General features: G+C 41.8%; 1 protein-coding gene across 6 annotated transcripts in view; it reads right to left on the bottom strand.

Annotated features, from left to right (window-relative positions):
• The window catches only part of LOC115192312 (CMP-N-acetylneuraminate-beta-1,4-galactoside alpha-2,3-sialyltransferase-like), a 101096-nt gene that overhangs the window by 77229 nt on the left and 4513 nt on the right, over positions 1-19354 (bottom strand). For 5 of the 6 annotated variants that reach the window (XM_029750655.1, XM_029750658.1, XM_029750653.1 and 2 more), the window contains exons 3-4: positions 8291-8338; positions 6213-6255 (exon numbers count right to left, since the gene is read on the bottom strand). In XM_029750655.1, coding sequence (XP_029606515.1) covers positions 6213-6255; positions 8291-8338 — 91 coding nt within the window. The remainder of the gene's footprint in view (positions 1-6212; positions 6256-8290; positions 8339-19354) is intronic. The other variant, XM_029750657.1, reaches the window with a different exon arrangement.

The raw sequence follows: 19354 nt of genomic DNA on the forward strand, positions 1-19354 counted from the left end.
TACTGAGGTTGGCTCATGATGGTAGCGTGGCAGGCCATATTGGGGTCAACAAGAGGTATGACCGTATCTTGCATAATTTCTTCTGGTAATTAATCCTGCTTTTTACGAACCGTTCAGCAGGGTTCTGGTGGATTGTGTTGGTTTTTTGCCCAAAGCAAAGAGTGGTAACCAGTTTCTCTTGACCATAATGTGTGCTGCCACTCATTTCCCTGTGGCCATTCCACTAAGGAAAATCACTAGATAAAAGTTACTACGGATATTTCAAGAGTTTCCCCTTGAAATTAGACATGCCCATGGTAAGGACAACCTGGTTGCTGATTGTCTTACAAGGGTGGGCAGTCGATGAGTTTTGTGTTTAGCCAGTGTGTTGCCCTGGCTCACAATTTCTTGAGTACACATTTTTCCCGTATTTTAGATTTGTTTTCTTTGGGCTCGTTCCAAAGGGGACGAGAGATTAGAAGCGTACGTGAGTTTTTCAAAACTATAGAAAGAAGAAAAAAAACAGGGGTACAAAAAAGAAAAAATTGTGAAATACAAAAAAAAAACAGAGCATATATGTATATATATATATACACACATTTAAGAATAAATAAAACAGGTGTTTTGTCTTGTTTTTAATTGTTGACAGCCAGTATACGCCATTTTTATTTTGTAGAAGGCAACGCATTTAAGTAGTGAAGTATTTAAGTTGGTTGTGTTGTGCAATGGAAGTTGTTTTCTGTTGGTGGTGAGCAAACTTGTCCAAGAAAAACAAGGGGGAAGGTGTTACAGGTTTAGGTTTTTCCATTTATGTTTTGAGGTTGGACATATAGAATATTACCACGTAGGGCGCACCGATTGGTCATTAGGTGTTTCACCTGTGCCGGCCCAAATGCTATTTGAAAGTGGCTAGCTCAGAGCTACAGTTGTTTTGAGAGACCTTAAGTTGGCGCTCCCTATTTGATTTCTAGAAAAACGTTCCTTTGTCTAATTTTGTTTTGCTCCAACTTTTTTGATTGCTTCCTGTCTAAGTTTGGTGTGGGATTTTATTTTGTTTGCCTCTTCTTGGGCAAATTTACTGGATGCTCATGGTGGGTGTCTTTTCGGTTCAAGTTGTTGTTGCTAGTCAACTTTCAGTAGACAACCCCATGAGTGTCTATCAGAACGCCTCCTAAAACCCTACCTGTTTTGGTTGTTGGTCAGTGACCGTTCGTTCCCCCTTGTGTTGGGCATCATTTTTGGTTTTCTTGCTGGGAAACGTAACAAGTTGCACATCTGGTTTTACAGCGGCTCAGAATGGAACTTGAATGGGAGGCTATGGGTGCTTTCAGAGCGGATCCCTTTTGTCAAGTTGGTGACCATCGTAGCTGTGTGTTGCATTATGGGGATACAAGTTCCGACTCTGCAGTTGTCAGGCTCTTCACCAACTTTATCCTGCAGTCATCGCCTGCATTGTGGGAGGCACTTTTGTCAACCAATCATTAGAGTGCTTTTGTTTGACCCACGCGAACGTGACCAAAGACGTGACTGAAACAGGAACCAACTTTGCCACAATTCATGTATACAATAGAAATGTACAAATTAATGTGATATTTTAGGTTCTCTTTCACCAATTTATTGTACAATGTACACACATACATTCTCAGTTTAAGTGTGTGATATGGTGGCTGGAGAACAACCTTTTGTAAAGAATGGCAACGCTGCCATGTTGCACTTAGCCTTGCTGTTAGAAACCAGACCAGTGTCAGACTTGGCTGTCAGATGCACCTCCCCCAACTTCACTCCTCGACTTAGTCTATTTTCATCCACTCAAATGAGCACTTATGGCAGGAGCGTCAAACAGCCGCCGGTTTTAATTGGCTAATCTCTGTTCATCACCATCTAGTGCAACCCTTAGAACCTCCCCCCTACATTGTGGACTTCAAAGTTCAAGCAGCGCAAGTGATTTAAGGAAGTGAGTTTGAAAATCTGAAAGTATGCATCTTAGAAATAGTTTTTACATATAAACTTTATATGCCCAACTCAATTGTGCTTCCCCAAAATAATATGGTTCATGTGATAGAACATCTTGTTTTCCACTAGCTTCCACAGCCACAAAGTAAAAATGGACTACAAAAATGTGCTTTTTGGTCATAATTTAAGGTTAGGGTTAGGCATAAGGTTAGCAGTGTGGTTAGTGTTAGCTTTAAAATCTGATTTTAAGAAGAGGCATTTTAGAAATAGGCAAGGTTTATGACTTTGTGGTTCTGTTAATTAGTGACAACCCTCTCCCGCCTCGATTTAGAGCCGCGCGCCTCTTAACAGAATTTGAATTGATTAGCATGTCACTCAGTAAATCCACAACCCCTGAATTCCAAACAGTCCCTCAGTGTTACCAGGCTCTATGCGCCAGCAATTCAAGCCTTGGGATGAGTTTATCCAAAGAAGCTAATTGGCTAAATCATTTGTTTAACTCTTACCACCTACGAACACACGACACCCACATCAAACCACACCCCTAAACCAACTCACGTTTGAATTCAGTCATGGCTGCTATCATTTCTTAATGAACCAAATCTAAAACGAGGAACTAAATCAGGAAGTGCCCCAGGAATTACAGTATCCCTCTGTTTCCAGCAAGCTAAATATATCCCCAAGAGGCCCCTAAAATTATTAGGAAAATGGTTTCTAGTCGAGGTGGGGCTGGTCGTTGGTGAGGGCACCAGTTGTCGACAGATCAATTAAGTAAAGAGAAAACGGTTGACCTCACAGACAAGATGTGTCCCAAATGGCAAACCTATTCCCTTCATAGTGCACTACTTGTGACCAGAGCCCTATAGGCCCTTGTCAAAAGTAGACATTATGAAGGGCATAGGGTGCCATTTGGGACGTAACCAGAGCGCCAGGCCCATATTCTGAAAACTACACGCATTGATATTAATTACTGCTCTGAACAGCAGCTTTTAACCTCATCGCTAATAACCTGTTCAGTCCATAGCTTAGTCTAATAAACAGACAAGCCAGAGGAACTACATCAGTTGGGGAAAAGTAGGGCACAACACCATAGCATTGTAATACTAATCTATTCCACTTAGCAGACACGTTTGAGTTCATGCATTTTATGAATGTGATCCCTGGGTCGTTCCACCATCTCAGATTGTTCTGAAATAGTTGATGTTGTTAGAAACAGATACGATTAGCATTCCTGCAACATTATTTTGTTGAAATATAATTTAATTCGCATAAATTCCGGACTATAAGCCAAAACTTTTTTCCCACGCTTTGAACCTCGTGGCTTAAACAATGACGCGGCTAATATATGGATTTTTCCCGCTTTCACATTTTTTTCTCCGTTTTTTGGCGGCATGAAGCTTTCATTAGACCAATGAAATTGCCGAACGGGTTAAGGTCAAACAACTTTTTTGTTTACTGTTTAGATTAAATCGAGCGCTCTCAAACTTCCCATCATTCTGATTACGGTAGTCATTTTGTCACCCTCATCGTGGCAAAGACACGGAGAAATGCATATGATGCAGCTTTCAAGTTGAAGGCAATTGATCTGGCTGTTGGAAAAGGAAATAGAGCTGCTGCACGGGAACTTGGTCTTAATGAGTCGATGATAAGACGTTGGAAACAGCAGTGTGAGGAATTGACTCAGTGCAAAAAGACAACTAAAGCTTACTGCTAATTTTTTATTTTTTGTTACAAGCCGTGTTTCGTTAAAGCCTATTCATTTTTGTTACAAGCCGTGTTTCGTTAAAGCCTGTGTAAAGTTCATTTGTTTCAATATACCGGTAGGCACCTGCGGCTTATAGACATGTGCGGCTTATTTATGTTCAAAATAATATATTTTTTTAAATTCAGTGGGTGCGGCTTATATTCAGGTGCACTTAATAGTCCGGAAATTACGGTAACCTAATTGATTGCACCCAAATTGGCCATTTTAATTCATAAGATCCATATAATATTGAATAAATTTTGTACCTAGCTAAACTAACAATGTGTATATGATATCAGTTTTCTATATTTAACAAGTAGTATGGAGCGGCGGCTCTGAGTATTGTTTCTTCATCCTATGTAATGTACAGTATTCTCAGTGAATTGGTGATGTTTTTTTCCCCCTGTTCAGAGAAATGTGTCATTGAAGTTGTTGGGTTTGTCCCGTCCTACATCCTGAATCCCCCCCCCCCCCCCCATTGTTAAAGGGAGAGTTCACTCAAATTACATTGGTTTTCTTAAGCAGAAAAACTGTAAGCAGTCTATGGACCAGAGGGGTATCCTACGAAGCAGGTTTGAGGAGTTAGTGAGGTAACTTTGGTCAACTCTGGGCTCAAATTGGGATAACCATTCATCACTGAAAGTCACTCAATAAGCCATCAGCTAAAATATTTTAGATTGTAAGTTAGTCTTGCGGTCAGCAATCTAAACTTGCAGTAATCATGGTCAAATTTTTGACCGGTGGGCCCCCATTGATTTTGTTAGTCACTCTCAGTCAGATATCATAATAACAACTGCAAACATTTCTCTCCACCCCATGGTAAAACGTGTAGAATTGCAGGAAATTAACCCCAAAAATATTTAAGTTAGTTTTAAACAGTGGCCAAGTAAGTAACCATGGCTATTTGATCAGAATGGCCTACCATAAAAACATTATGGAGAAAAATGCATCCCATAACATTAACATGGAAACAGCTGTTCTATTATTCAGCCCACAGTAGCAGCAAATGTGTGGCGTTAAATGTAGGTCTACATTCCGTGAGACTTTTGAAAAAAACATGCCGGGCTTGACATTAACCTGTTTATCCACTTGTCCTTCAGACAAGGAGGTGACTGAAAATGTTGTGTTTCATGCAAGAAACCACTTTACAAAATAAAATGCATTATTATTCCCATACCATTATTAAAGAGAACCAGACAAATTATGCTATTCTCTGCCTATTGGCTACTTAGCTTATTCAAGACCGTCTCAAAATACAACACTGCCCTTTTAACACATAAAAAAAAGCTCTTTACCCGACTTGCTTTTCAAAGATGTCTAGAAATGCACACATGTTGTGCTCTTGTAGGAAGCAACCACTCCCACATTCTTGACTAGAAATTAGCTATAACAAGGCTAATAACTGATTAACTAGCAAAGAATATGATCAAATGTGCACATGCATATGCAGCTCTCGCTTTGATCTCAAAACAAGCATGTCTACTCGTCACCGCTCATGCTGTAAACACAGAACAGTTCAAAGTGAATGGCACAGATCCATATATGGTAATGGGTATTTGCATATAGGCCTACTTTAGCTCTGACTGGTTATGGCATACCGGTCTATGTAGAGTGCGGGCTGAGTTGTGCCTGTCAATGCAATTGAATCCTACTCCAATGCACTCTGCCTACAATAAAATCTATTGCAGTTAGTTTTACATACTAAGTCTTGCATAGTTGTTTTGTTTCGGTATGTTACATTGAAGTGGCTAATATTGTGTTGATTTGAGCACAATTCCCAAGGTAAAGCAAAACGTTGATAGTTAACTCTACAAAGTTGAGTCAATCTCGTACTTCTCTGCGCAGGCTGATATTTCTTCTGTGCGGCAGTCCGCTGGGGAGCTGGTATGACAGCAACCCATGCTTTGGTTTTGTTTACCTGGCCACTGTTTCAAATGCTAACTTTTTTGCACCTGTGTCACAAATCAATGCAAGTCCCTGGACCACTTCTTTGGATTCCTCATGTCTAACTCATTGTTAGAAAAAAGTTTGGTTCGATTAAGATGCTAGGTACTATAATTAATGAATATTATATGAATCCTAGAAATTAAAATGGCTAATATGGGTGAAATCAATTAGCTTAACTTCTCAGATCAAATAATATTTCAACAAAATAATGATTCCGGAATGCTTATTTTTTTCTAACTACAGAAACGATTTCAGAGCAATCTGGGTGTCATGACTTGCTGAAATGAAATGAACGACCCCCCTGTGAGAAGGGAACCCACAACCTTGACGTTGCTAGTATCATGCTCGTACATATAACTAATCGATTTAATCATTAACAAGCACACATTAACACACAAAAATAATTATCTTGTTAAATAACTCTGAATACTTGCGATAAGGAGCCGAAGCAGTAACAGTCTTAAGAGTTTGATGACTGTCGAGGCTACCGAAAACATACATGAACGTCATGTAGCCAAAACACACAAAGCAAGGTGAAGGGGTAAAACACAACACACTGGAAAAGAGAATGTATTAAGGGAATACTTACAGATTACCATCCAACTTCAGCAAGAATCCCTGTTTGTCATACACTAGAGCGAGAAAGAGAGAAAGAGAGAAAGAGAGCGACAGAGAGAGATTAAGTATAATGTTGATGGCTAGAGAACAAGGAACAAAACATTGCAAAACGGATGAATACAAACTAAAACAAAAAGTGTAGTAATCAATGTTTACTTTCTTTCATATTCATTTAGCTGTGGATCATCTATAGACAAGGTCTAAGATCCTTAGGTATCATGAAGCTTAAAATAACAACTAGCGGAAAGCAATGAGAGAAAATGACATTTTTGGTAAGGTTCTGTTGGAGCCTGGGTCATAGGAAACGTCATGGATCATGAGGCAGTAGCTATTTCTACTTATGACATGGACACATATGAATCTCTTACGACATGGGTACATTTTCAACTTCATAAAAACATGTCTGTCTGCAATCATTATATTCATCATATCAGAGGTCACTGGAGCTGTTCTTTAATCTGGTAATGACTGTGTCTTCTCTGCCCTTTATTTGCAGGCCTGGTACATGACTTCATGTCCTTATAGGAGTGGTACAGTAACACAAAAAAACATCATATTTGCTCTTCTCAATGGTCTGGCTGGCAAATGTGTCTAGATAAATGATGTGGTTTAGTTTAACTGATTTACTGAGGTCAGGACAACTTAATCTCAAACACAGCTTTCTTCATTCGAAATACCATGTTTAAAACAAGAAAACAAATGATCGTTTTGAATCCAACATTTCCTGTTAAAACAAAAATAAACAGAGGTCACACTTGTATTTGAAAAGCAGCAGAGCACTGTTCACCCACTTTCAAAACAGTACATTCAGTCAACAACAACAAAAAGTACAGATCTTTAACATTTTCCTGGCAGAGTTCAATTAAATTGACAGTGGAGTAGCCAGATCTATGGCCTCTCATTAGTTACTCAAGTTATCCAGCTCTTTCATGGTGCTAGCCCGCTAAAGCAAATAACTCCGTGCACCCTGCTGCTTAAAAGGAAATGAAGCACAAATAAAAAGAGAAGACAGCCAGTTGGAGATCTTCAAGAACACTGAAGATAAAGCTGTAAGTTGATCTAATACCATCTGGCTGTGGGAGACTAGACCACAGTGTGTGGTGGAGTGTGTGTTGTATGTGTTGTATGTGTGTGTGTATGTGTGTGTGTGTGTGTGTGTGTGTGTGTGTGTGTGTGTGAGGAGTGCTGTGGTGACAGGTTTATTGAGGGCTGATGGGATTGACATGTTTGTTGTGAAGCGTGGTGGGTTAGTTGGGGAGGAGATAAATAGGTGCTTGTTATTATTGCTGGGCAGAGAGTGAGATTTGTTCTAGCAGCAGTTTCCTGATGGAAAGCAGCAAGCCTCTAGCCAGCTACCTCTGGGCTCTAGATTCCGGGGTCTGGAAATCAGGGGAGCCCATGGGTCCTGCTCTTACAAAGATATATCTCTTCACTGCAGGGTGGATTTTGGACGACTATGGGGGTTTCTATGGCACGTTTTCATTTCCTATGTCAAGGTCATTAATGAGGTTGAATGATCCACATTTGGTTATGAAATTCAAAAGGCTGGTTCTCAATGTACAGTGAATCATTAAAACATTAAAGGTGAAGTCTTACATACACATCCAAAAGAGAAACACTGAATGAAATTGTACATTTCCAACCATTCTTTTCCTATAAAATTAACACATCTAGATAGAAGATAATTGTCTTTGAAAGATATACTGTATTTCAACATGTGAACATACCATAGAAGATTGAACTGGTGGCAGTTTGGAAATGTTTTACAATGTTGGGAGGTGATGGATTTCAATAAATTAAATATATAGTTTCAATAATACAGTGAATGACCACTATTATCATCTGATATTCCAGGTACACTATTTACAGCAGTTGCACTCAATTCTAGATGATTGTTCATCAAATGTAAGCACACCTAAGTGAGTACTATGAGAAAGCCAGGCTTTTTAAAATGCATATGAGTTCCTAAGATCTACAAAACCTCCCAACATGGATGCCTGGTTTATATGTGGCAGGGTTGGCTTAACTCTAAACCTTAATCTATACTACCTGAGTGAAATAATCGTCCCACGGAGAAAAAACTATCCAGGTCTTTCTCTGAAACACAAGAGTTAAGTAATGAGTTAACCCCCAGGGTAGTAAGTTTTAAATTAGATATCGCTGGACAAGCCCTCCTATCCAAGGGAAAACCATAGAAATATAATTACTTGCCATGGGCCCATCCATCACAGAACAATGACTTGAATGGGAATGTTCGTTGTAGAAATATTATTTCTATGTGGAAAACACAGTGTGAAAACAGGTGTTTGATTGAGTAGTGTTAGTCATAGGGTGTGACATAAACAAGAAGCCATATTAACCACTACCCTCATAATTTCCACTAACACTACCAGCACCCTCTCTCAGAAGAGCACATCCATCTCCTGTTCTGTTGCTCCTAGGCAGCTAGGCTCTACCACCAACATCATCATTCACTGTCGGCAAAACTGGGTCAAAACTCAAAATGTCTCAGCCTGCCATTTTACAAAGTGTTGGACGATATTGCAAATCATGAAATTAAGCAATAACCCTATTAAAAATAAACAAATTAAAGCGGTAAAAGGGCTTAGATCAACACTGTTTGTTGTCCAGAGTAGGAGAAGCAGATGACAGGATGATTAAAAAGAGAAGTAATTCAATCAAGTTTGCACAGTTGAAGGGATTGGTTTGAGGGTTTGGTTTGCACATCATTGGACATTCAGGAGTCCTAACAAGTGAATAATACACATTCTGCATAGTCCAAACAACTTCCTGAGAGGTGCATCACTTGATAGTGGGTTCATAGGAGAACAAGCTATTGTTGTAGAACAAGCTGTTAGATAGGGGTTGTGTCCCAAATGGCACCCTATTTCCTATGTCGTGTACTACTTTTGACCAGGGCCCATAGCGCTCTGGTCAAAAGTAGTGAATTATGTAGAGAATAGGGATGCAGCCTCAAATCAGGGATGAGGACCATTTAAAGAGATACACCTTACAAACCACATAAAAGAAAGCTCAACACACCCCACAGTGACACCGCAGTTGGCGTAAATGTACCGTAAAATCAGGACAGGGAGTGTGAGGTTGTTGAGTTGCTCTCATAAGATCTGTTGTTTGAGGACACCTGTTAGCCTGCTCAACTTTCTTTCTTTGGCTCATCTGCCAAAAAGCTTAAACACTCAGAGTAAAGTTAAATGTACTAGTCTCCAAACGTTTACTTGGTTTTTACATAATGGGCTATTTTCAAATCAAGCCTGGACTCTAGGTTGGCAGAGAACAAGAAGCCCTACGGCATCATGCTTGGCTCGCTCCTCCATCCCTTTTCTGAACTTGGAAACTCACCCTGCATCTGTGGAGAGTGGTGAACAAACATATCTCCCAAATTGCTAACAAATGCTGATATGTCTGAGGTACAGGAATCATTTTCTGCTTTGAAATACGTGTATTTTCACAGACCCTGGGTGCTAGTTGACAGAGTGAGAGGAAGGACATAAGAGAATGAAAGAGAAAAGTAGTGTTGTTCTTGTTTCTCCTTGAGTTAGACATTTAACCTAAACATGTAACTTTAAAAACCATCATGGATGTATAACTGTACAAAATAAACACGACAAAGTCGTGTAATGCTCTACAGCTGTGTAGTTACGTTGTAGGCCTACTGTACGTTGTTACATATAACTTCAGTTAGCCTATTCCGGTAATTGCATAGGAGTAAAGTTAAACCATTTTGGTATTACGCAGAGAAAAGCTCAGGCTGGAATAACATTATTTAACAGTATAATAATTACTTGAAAGTGAGCCTTGCCAAGGAGATTTTGAAACAAAAGTCTCCTTGGTTGAGGCAAAGACATGATTCTAATAAATCCAAGACACCTTGGTGTAATTCGACACAAATATCTAGTCCATTACCACAAGCTGTTAGTTAAAAACCCAACTGCCTCTGCTGTTTATGTCAGTTAGCACTAATATCTCATAACATCTCGTTGATGACCAAAATGGTACCTTATTCCCTACATAGTGAACTACTTTTGACCAGGACCCTGGGCAAAAGTAGTGCACTATATAGCATTACATAGAGAATAGGGTGCCATTTGGGATGCGCCACAGTCATTTGTGTGTTTACTGAGACAGGTGATGCATCAACAGGTTTGTGTACAATAACCCCCCAGAATGTTTTTACTGGAGAATGTGATGGTACGAATGAGCTACAGATGAACTGCAAAAAAAATCCAAGATGGCGTAGCAGTCAGTCTTTGTCTTTGTCTTGTCCCGTGTATATATCTTTTTATATTTTTTTTCTTCGCATATATTTTTTAAATATTTTTCTTAACCTCAACTTCAACATACTCTCCTGCAATCCGCCTCACCCAATGCGGTATGGATCTGCTATTTTCTTTACTTTAGAACCGGAACACCCAACAGAAGCTAGCCAGCTAACTAGCTACTAGCTTGTAGTCAGCTATCCACTGCTAACATTTAGCCTGGACAACTCTTGCCAGTCTGCACAGCGCGATTCAAACCAGAGCATATCGGACTTATTTTTCTCTATATCTCCGGATTTCTACCGCAAGCTCTGAACCTTTTCACCTGGATCATCATAGCTAGCTAGTTGCTATGCAAGTGGCCACTCCTGGCTAACATCTCTGTCCCAAAGCAAGCATCAATTAGCCTGGAGCTAGCCTATGCTAGGCCCATCTCCCGGCTAGCTGAAGAGGTCCATCAGCCACTCCTTGGGCTACAATAACCATTTTGCCAATTGGCCTGGACCCCTTTTACTGCCGATACGGAGCCCTGCCGATCCATCACGACTGGACTACCGACGTATTCTGCCCAAGGTTTTTTTTCAACAGGCTCCTCCATCGCGACGTCCCCTGAATGACCATCTGCTAGGCGTGGCCCGCTAGCTGTCTAGAGCATATCGGACTGTTAGCTGAAGAGGCCCATCGGCAAATTTCTTTGGACACTATATCTATTTTGCCAATTGGCCTGGACCCTTTTACTACACGGAGCCCTGCTGATCCACCACGACTGGTCTGCTGACATAACTGCACGAGGGGGCTACAACAGACTTCGTCCGTTGCGACGTCCCTCTAAGACCCCTCTGCTAGCTTGCTAGCCCCGGCCCGCTAGCTGTCTGAATCGCCGTGTCTCCAGCCCGCCTAGCTACTCACTGGACCCCTATGATCACTCGGCTACGCATGCCTCTCCTAATCTCAATATGCCTTGTCCATTGCTGTTTTGGTTAGTGGTTATTGTCTGATCTCACTGTAGAGCCTCTAGCCCTGCTCAATATGCCTTAGCTAACCCTTTAGTTCCACCTCCCACACATGCGGTGACCTCACCTGGTTTAAATTATGTTTCTAGACACAATATCTCTCTCATCGTCACTCAATGCCTAGGTTTACCTCCACTGTATTCACATCCTACCATACCTTTGTCTGTACATTATGCCTTGAATCTATTCTACCGTGCCCAGAAACCTGCTCCTTTAACATTAGAAGCCTCCTCCCTAAGTTTGTTTTATTCACTTCTTTAGCACACTCTGCCAACCCGGATGTCCTAGCTGTGTCTGAATCCTGGCTTAGGAAAAAAAACAAAACCCCTGAAATTTCCATCCCTAACTATAACATTTTCCGACAAGATAGAACTGCCAAAGGGGGCGGAGTTGCAATCTACTGCAAAGATAGCCTGCAGAGTTCTGTCTTACTATCCAGGACTGTGCCCAAACAATTTGAGATTCTACTTTTAAAAATCCACCTTTCCAGAAACAAGTCTCTCACCGTTGCCGCTTGCTATAGACCACCTTCTGGCCCCAGCTGTGCCCTGGACACCATATGTGAATTGATTGCCCCCATCTATCTTCAGAGCTCGTGCTGTTAGGTTACCTAAACTGGGACATGCTTAACACCCCGGCCATCCTACAATCTAAGCTTGATGCCCTCAATCTCACACAAATTATCAATGAACCTACCAGGTACAAACCCAAATCCGTAAACACGGGCACCCTCATAGATATCATCCTAACCAACCTGCCCTCCAAATACTGTCTTCAACCAGGATCTCAGCAATCACTGCCTCATTGCCTGCGTCCGTAATGGGTCTGCGGTCAAACAACCACCCCTCATCACAGTCAAACGCTCCACAAAACACTTCAGCGAGCATGCCTTTCTAATCGACCTGGCCTGGGTATCCTGGAAGGATATTGACCACATTCTGTTAGTAGAGTGTGCCTGGTTATTCTTTAAAAGTGCTTTCCTCACCATCTTAAATAAGCATGCCACATTCAAAAAACTTAGAACCAGGAACAGATCACTCCAGACCTGACTGCCCTTGACCAGCACAAAAACATCCTGTGGCGTACTGCATTAGCATTGAATAGCCCCCGCGATATGCAACTTTTCAGGGAAGATAGGAACCAATATACACAGGCAGTTAGGAAAGCAAAGGCTAGCTTTTTCAAACAGAAATTTGCATCCTGTAGCACAAAGTTCTGGGACACTGTATAATCCATGGAGAATAAGAGCACCTCCTCCCAGCTGCCCACTGCACTGAGGCTTGAAAACACTGTCACCACCAATAAATCCAAGATAATTGAGATTTTCAATAAGCATTTTTACTACGGCTGGCCATGCTTTCAACCTGGCTACACCTACCCCGGTCAACAGCCATGCACCCCCCACAGCAACTTGCCCAAGCCTCCCTCATTTCTCCTTCACCCAAATCCAGATAGCTGATGTTCTGAAAGAGCTGCAAAATCTGGACCCCTACAAATCAGCCAGGCTAGACAATCTGGACCCTCTCTTTTTAAAATTATCCGTCAAAATTGTTGCAACCCCTATTACTAGCCTGTTCAACCTCTCTTTCGTATCGGAAAGCTGCCGCGGTCATCCCCGTCTTCAAAGGGGACGACACTCTAGATCCAAACTGCTACAGAGCTATTTCTATCCTACCCTGCCTTTCTAAGGTCTTCGAAAGCCAAGTTAACAAACAGATCACTGACCATTTCGAATCCCATCGTACCTTCTTCGCTATGCAATCTGGTTTCCGAGCTGGTCATGGGTGCACCTCAGCCACGCTAAAGGTCCTAAACGATATCTTAACCGCCATCGATAAGAAACAATACTGTGCAGCCGTATTCATCGACCTGGCCAAGGCTTTCAAGGTTTTCAATCACCACATTCTTATCGGCAGACTCAACAGCCTTGGTTTCTCAAATGACTGCCTCGCATGGTTCACCAACTACTTCTCCGACAGAGTTCAGAGTGTCAAATCGGAGGGCCTGTTGTCCGGACCTCTGCCAATCTCTATGGGGGTGCCACAGGGTTCAATCCTCAGGCCGACTCTTTTCTCTGTATACATCGATGATGTCGCTCTTGCTGCTGGTGATTCTCTGATCCACCTCTACGCAGACGACACCATTCTGTATACTTCTGGCCCGTCTTTGGACACTGTGTTAACTAACCTCCAGACGAGCTTCAATGCCATACAGCTCTCCTTCCATGGCCTCCAACTGCTCTTAAATGCAAGTAGAACTAAATGCATGCTCTTCAACCGATCGCTGCCCGCACCTACCCGCCCGTCCAGCATCACTACTCTGGACGGTTCTGACTTAGAATATGTGGACAACTACAAATACCTAGGTCTCTGGTTAGACTGTAAACTCTCCTTCCAGGCTCATATTAAGCATCTCCAATCCAAAATTAAATCTAGAATTGGCTTCCTATTTCGCAACAAAGCATCCTTCACTCATCCTGCTAAACATACCCTCGTAAAACTGACTATCCTACCGATCCTTGACTTCGGCGATGTCATTTACAAAATAGCCTCCAACACTCTACTCAACAAATTGGATGTAGTCTATCACAGTGCCATCCATTTTGTCACCAAAGCCCCATATACTACCCACCACTGCGACCTGCATGCTCTCGTTGGCTGGTCCTCGCTTCATATTCGTCACCAAACCCACTGGCTCCAGGTCATCTATAAGTCTCTGCTAGGTAAAGCCCTGCCTTATCTCAGCTCACTGGTCACCATAGCAGCACCCACCCGTAGCATGCGCTCCAGCAGGTATATTTCACTGGTCACCCCCAAAGCCAATTCCTCCTTTGACCGCCTTTCCTTCCAGTTCTCTGCTGCCAATGACTGGAACGAACTTCAAAAATCACTGAAGCTGGAGACTCATATCTCCCTCACTAACTTTAAGCACCAGCTGTCAGAGCAGCTCACAGATCACTGCACCTGTACGTAGCCCATCTGTAAATAGCCCATACAACTACCTCATCCCCATACTGTTATTTATTTATTTAGCTCCTTTGCACCCCAGTATCTCTACTTACACACTCATTTTATGCACATCTATCACTCTAGTGTTTAATTGCTATATTGTAATTATTTCGCCACTATGGCCTATTTAAATAAAGGTGAAATAAAAATAAATAAATAAACAGGTGAAAGAAGGCAAAGAGGAAACATTGCCCTCTACCACTAAAAGTATCAACTAGTTACTTTACAAGTTACCTCATCCACAGGCTATTGTGCCCAGCACATGTAAGCCTGAGAAATCAACGATTCAAAGTTGGCCTTAAGCCGATTTAAGCCAATGCCTATGCGCCGGTAGTAACTCCCAGTCTTGCTGTATTGGCTACTGAAGGCCAAGTTTGACGCGTTGGTCCACCAGACTCTTCGCACATTTGGGTAGAAGTGTCTGGGAACAAGATTACTGTACAAGAAAGACACCCAAGTTGTGTTCAGTGGAGCACACCATAGCAAAATATTTTGCAACCGTTTTTTAAACCCCGGCAAAACATGCAATTGAATGCTTTAGTGAATCAAGTTGAATCTGTGAGAAGCTAGATGGCTAATGCTTGTATACAAAAGCGCTTGTCTTTATGCTATGAAAGAGTAGGGCAGACACAATATCGCATGAAAAAAATATTCAAGCTTTCCATCACAAATTAAAGACACAAAATAATGGTTGTGCAAATAATAGATAGAGAAGTAGAGGCACCAGTTTTAGCTGGTTCCAACATTACTACATGGTGTGATAAAACATGTCCGTTTATTGCTAATGACAATAAACAAAGAGCCTTTGGAGATTCAAAATCATTCTGGGGACAAAATACACAACTGAAAAGGACAGAGTATATAGAGTATAGTTGCATTAAATAAATTGATTGATAATCCATTAGTATCATGCCACAGCATTTGTTCAAATACACTGCAGTTTTGCAACTCCAACGTATTAAGTAGCCTACATGGCCCTTTTGTCCGGTTTTTGGTTTCAAGGTGTTTCAGATGAGCCCACCACTGCAATCTCAATCTGCGATGCAGCCTATTAACATATGCACATGCCTGATGTAGTATTAGTATTTAATATTTTATTGGGATGCCCAATTAGATACTCTTCCTGGGGTCGAAACAGGAAAGAAAACACAACAAATAAAATGCATAAAATAAATCATACACTGAGTGTACAAAACATTAGGAACCGCTCTTTCCATGACAGACTGACCAGGTGAATCTAGGTGAAAGCTATGATCCCTTATTGACGTCACTTGTTAAATCCACTTCAATCAGTGTAGAGGATGGGGAGCAGAAAGGTTAATGATGGATTTTTAAACCTGGAGACAATTGAGACATGGATTGTGTATGTGTTCGATTCAGAGGGTGAATGGGCAAGGCAAAAGATTTACAGTGCATTCAGAAAGCATTCAGACCCCTTGACTTTTTCCACATTTTGTTACATTACAGCCTTATTCTAAAATGGAATAAATAAATGTTTTTCCTCATCAATCTACAGACAAAACCCCATAATGACAAAGTGAAAACAGGTTTTTAGAAATGTTTGCAAATATATTAAAAATAAAAAACAGATACCTTATTTGCACAAGTATTCAGACCCTTTGCACAAGTATTCAGACCCTTTGAGCTCAGGTCAATCCTGTTTCCATTGATCATCCTTGAGATGTTTATTTGCACAAGTATTCAGACCCTTTGCACAAGTATTCAGACCCTTTGAGCTCAGGTCAATCCTGTTTCCATTGATCATCCTTGAGATGTTTCTTTATTGGAGTCCACCTGTGGTAAATTCAATTGATTGGACATGATTTGGAAAGGCACACACCTGTCTATATAAGGTCCAACAGTTGACAGTGCATGTCAGAGCAAAAACCAAGCCACGAGGTCAAAGGATTTGCCCGTAGAGCTCCGAGACAGGATTGTGTCGAGGTACAGATCTGGGAGAGAGTACAAAAAATGTCTGCAGCATTGAAGGTCCCCAAGATTCTTAAATGGAAGGAGTTTTGAACCACCAAGACTCTTCCTAGAGCTGGCCGCCCGGCCAAACGGAGCAATCGGGGAGAAGGGTCTTGGTCAGGGAGGTGACCAGGAACCCGATGGTCACTCTGACAGAGCTCCAGAGTTGCTCTGTGGAGATGGGAAAACCTTCCAGAAGGACAACATTCTCTGCAGCACTCTACCAATCAGGCCTTTATAGTAGAGTGGCCAGAGGGAAGCCAGTCCTCAGTAAAAGGCACATGACAGCCCGCTTAGAGTTTGCCAAAAGGCACCTAAAGGACTCTCAGACCATGAGAAATAAGATTATCTGGTCTGATGAAACCAAAATTCTACTCTTTGGCCTGAATGCCAAGCATCACGTCTGGAGGAGACTTGGCACCATCCCTACGGTGAAGCATGGTGGTGGCAGCATCATGTTGTGGGGATGTTTTTCAGCGGCAGGGACTGGGAGACAAGTCAGGATCGAGGGAAAAATGAATGGAGCAAAGTACATAGAGATCCTTGATGAAAACCTGCTACAGAGTGCTCAGGACCTCAGACTGGGGCAAAGGTTCACCTTCCAGCAGGACAACGACCCTAAGCACACAGCCAAGACAATGCAGAACTGACTTTGGGACAAGTCTCAATGTCCTTTAGTGGCCAAGCCAGAGCCCGGACTTGAATCCGATGGAACATCTTTGGAGAGACCTCAGAATAGCTGTGCAGCGACGCTCCCCCTCCAACCTGACAGAGCTCGAGAGGATCTGCAGAGAAGAATGGGAGAAACTCCTCAAATACAGGTGTGCCAAGCTTGTAGCATTATACCCAAGAAGACTCGAGGCTGTAACCACTGCCAAAGGTGCTTAAACAAATTACTGAGTAAAGGGTCTGAATACTTATGTAAATGTTATATGTTTTTTATTTTTAATACATTTGCTAAATTTTCTAAAAACCTGTTTTTGCTATGTCATTATGGAGTTTTGTGTGTAGATTGATGAGGAAAAACGCTGTAACATAAAAGTAAAAAGTAAAGGGGTCTGATTACTTTCCGAACGGGGTATGGTAGTCGGTGCCATGCGCACCGGTTTGTGTCAAGAACAGTTTCCCGTGTGTATCAGGAATGGTTCACCACCCAAAGGACATCCAGCCAACTTGACACAATTGTGGGAAGCATTGTAGTCAACATGGGCCAGCATCCCTGTGGAACACTTTTGACACCTTGTAGATTCCATGCCCCAATGAACTGAGGCTGTTCTGAGGGCAAAGGGGGTGCAACTCAATATTAGGAAGGTGTTCGTAATGTTTTGTACACTCAGTGTACATAACAACATAAGACAATACAATGCAAAACACAATCCAAAATGTATATAAATGTCTGTGTCTCTTCACAGTCCCCATTGTGCCGTAATGTGTTCTTTTATCCGTTTTTTTATCTGGTTTTATTGCTAGCTTGAGTTACCTGGGGTGGCAGAGAGTTCCATGTATTCATGGCTCTATTTAACACTGTGCGTTTCCCAGCCTCTGTTCTGGACCTGGGGACTGTGAAGAGACCTCTGGCCGCATGTCTTGTGTGGTACCGATGAGTGTCCGAACTGTGTGACAACTGCTTCAAAAGAAATTCAATACCGTTAACCCATCAACACCTTGCACAAAGACCAATAGTGATGCAGTCAATCTCTCCTCAACTCTGAGGAGAGATTGACATGCATACCACTGACATTCACCCTCCGTGTACATCTAAGTGCAATACATGTTGCTCTGTTCTGGACCAACTGCAATTTTCTTATGTCCTTCTTTGCCGCACATGACCAGACAACTGGGCAGTAGTCTAGGTGCGACAAAACTATGGCCTGTAGGACCTGCCTGGTTGATTTAGATGCCATGAAAGCAGAACAACAGTCAGTTACTTATTTTACTGTCTTAGCTAACGTGTATACGGTTGAATTGTCAGAGTACATAGACACACAGGCTTTATTCAAGGTCAGTGAAAGTTCACTAGTAAAAACAGAAAACAATAATTACCCAAGCCAGCTGCCCTTGTGGTTCACCACACTCAGGTAACTGTCAATCCATAAGGCAGAGGATGTAAACCCATAACGCCTATGTTTTTTCACCAAGAGGTTATGATCGATGATATCAAAAGCTGCACTGAATACTAACAAAATAACTCCCACAATCTTCTTATCATTTTCTTTCAGCCAATCATCAGGAATTTGTGTCAGTGCCGAGCATGTTGAGTGCCCTTCCCTATAAGCATGCTGAAAGTCTGTTTTTTATTTGTTTTCTGTAAAATAGCACTGTTTTTGGTCATACACGATTTTTTCCAAAAGTTTGCTAAGCATTGGTAACAGGCTGATTGGTCGGCTGTCTGAACCATTACGGGCGCTTTGGTATTCTTGGATAGTGGAAAGATCTTTGCCTCCCTCCATGTGTGATGGCACACACTATCTTCTAGGCCTAAATTGAAGATGTGGCAAACAGGAGTCACAATGTATCCCGCTACCAACTTCAGCAATTTACCATTCAGGTCGTCAGTACCAGGTGGTGTGTCCTTATTTAGAGATAGCAACAATATTTTCACCTCTCCCACACCAACTTTGCAGAACTCAAAACTACAGTTGCTTGACTTTCATTATTTGGTCCGTTATGCATGAATATAAAGGCTCAGCATTTGTTGCTCGCATGTCATACCTCAGTTTGCAAATCTTGTCAACAAAAAAATTATATTCAGGTGGTTGGCAATATCAAAGGGTTTTGTTACGAACAAGCCATCTACCTCAATGAAGGATGAAGCCGAGTTCGCTTTTTTTTGTCTAGAATTTC

Source organism: Salmo trutta, chromosome 4 (assembly GCF_901001165.1).
Source record: "Salmo trutta chromosome 4, fSalTru1.1, whole genome shotgun sequence".
In the NCBI taxonomy this organism is placed as follows: Eukaryota; Metazoa; Chordata; class Actinopteri; order Salmoniformes; family Salmonidae; genus Salmo; species Salmo trutta.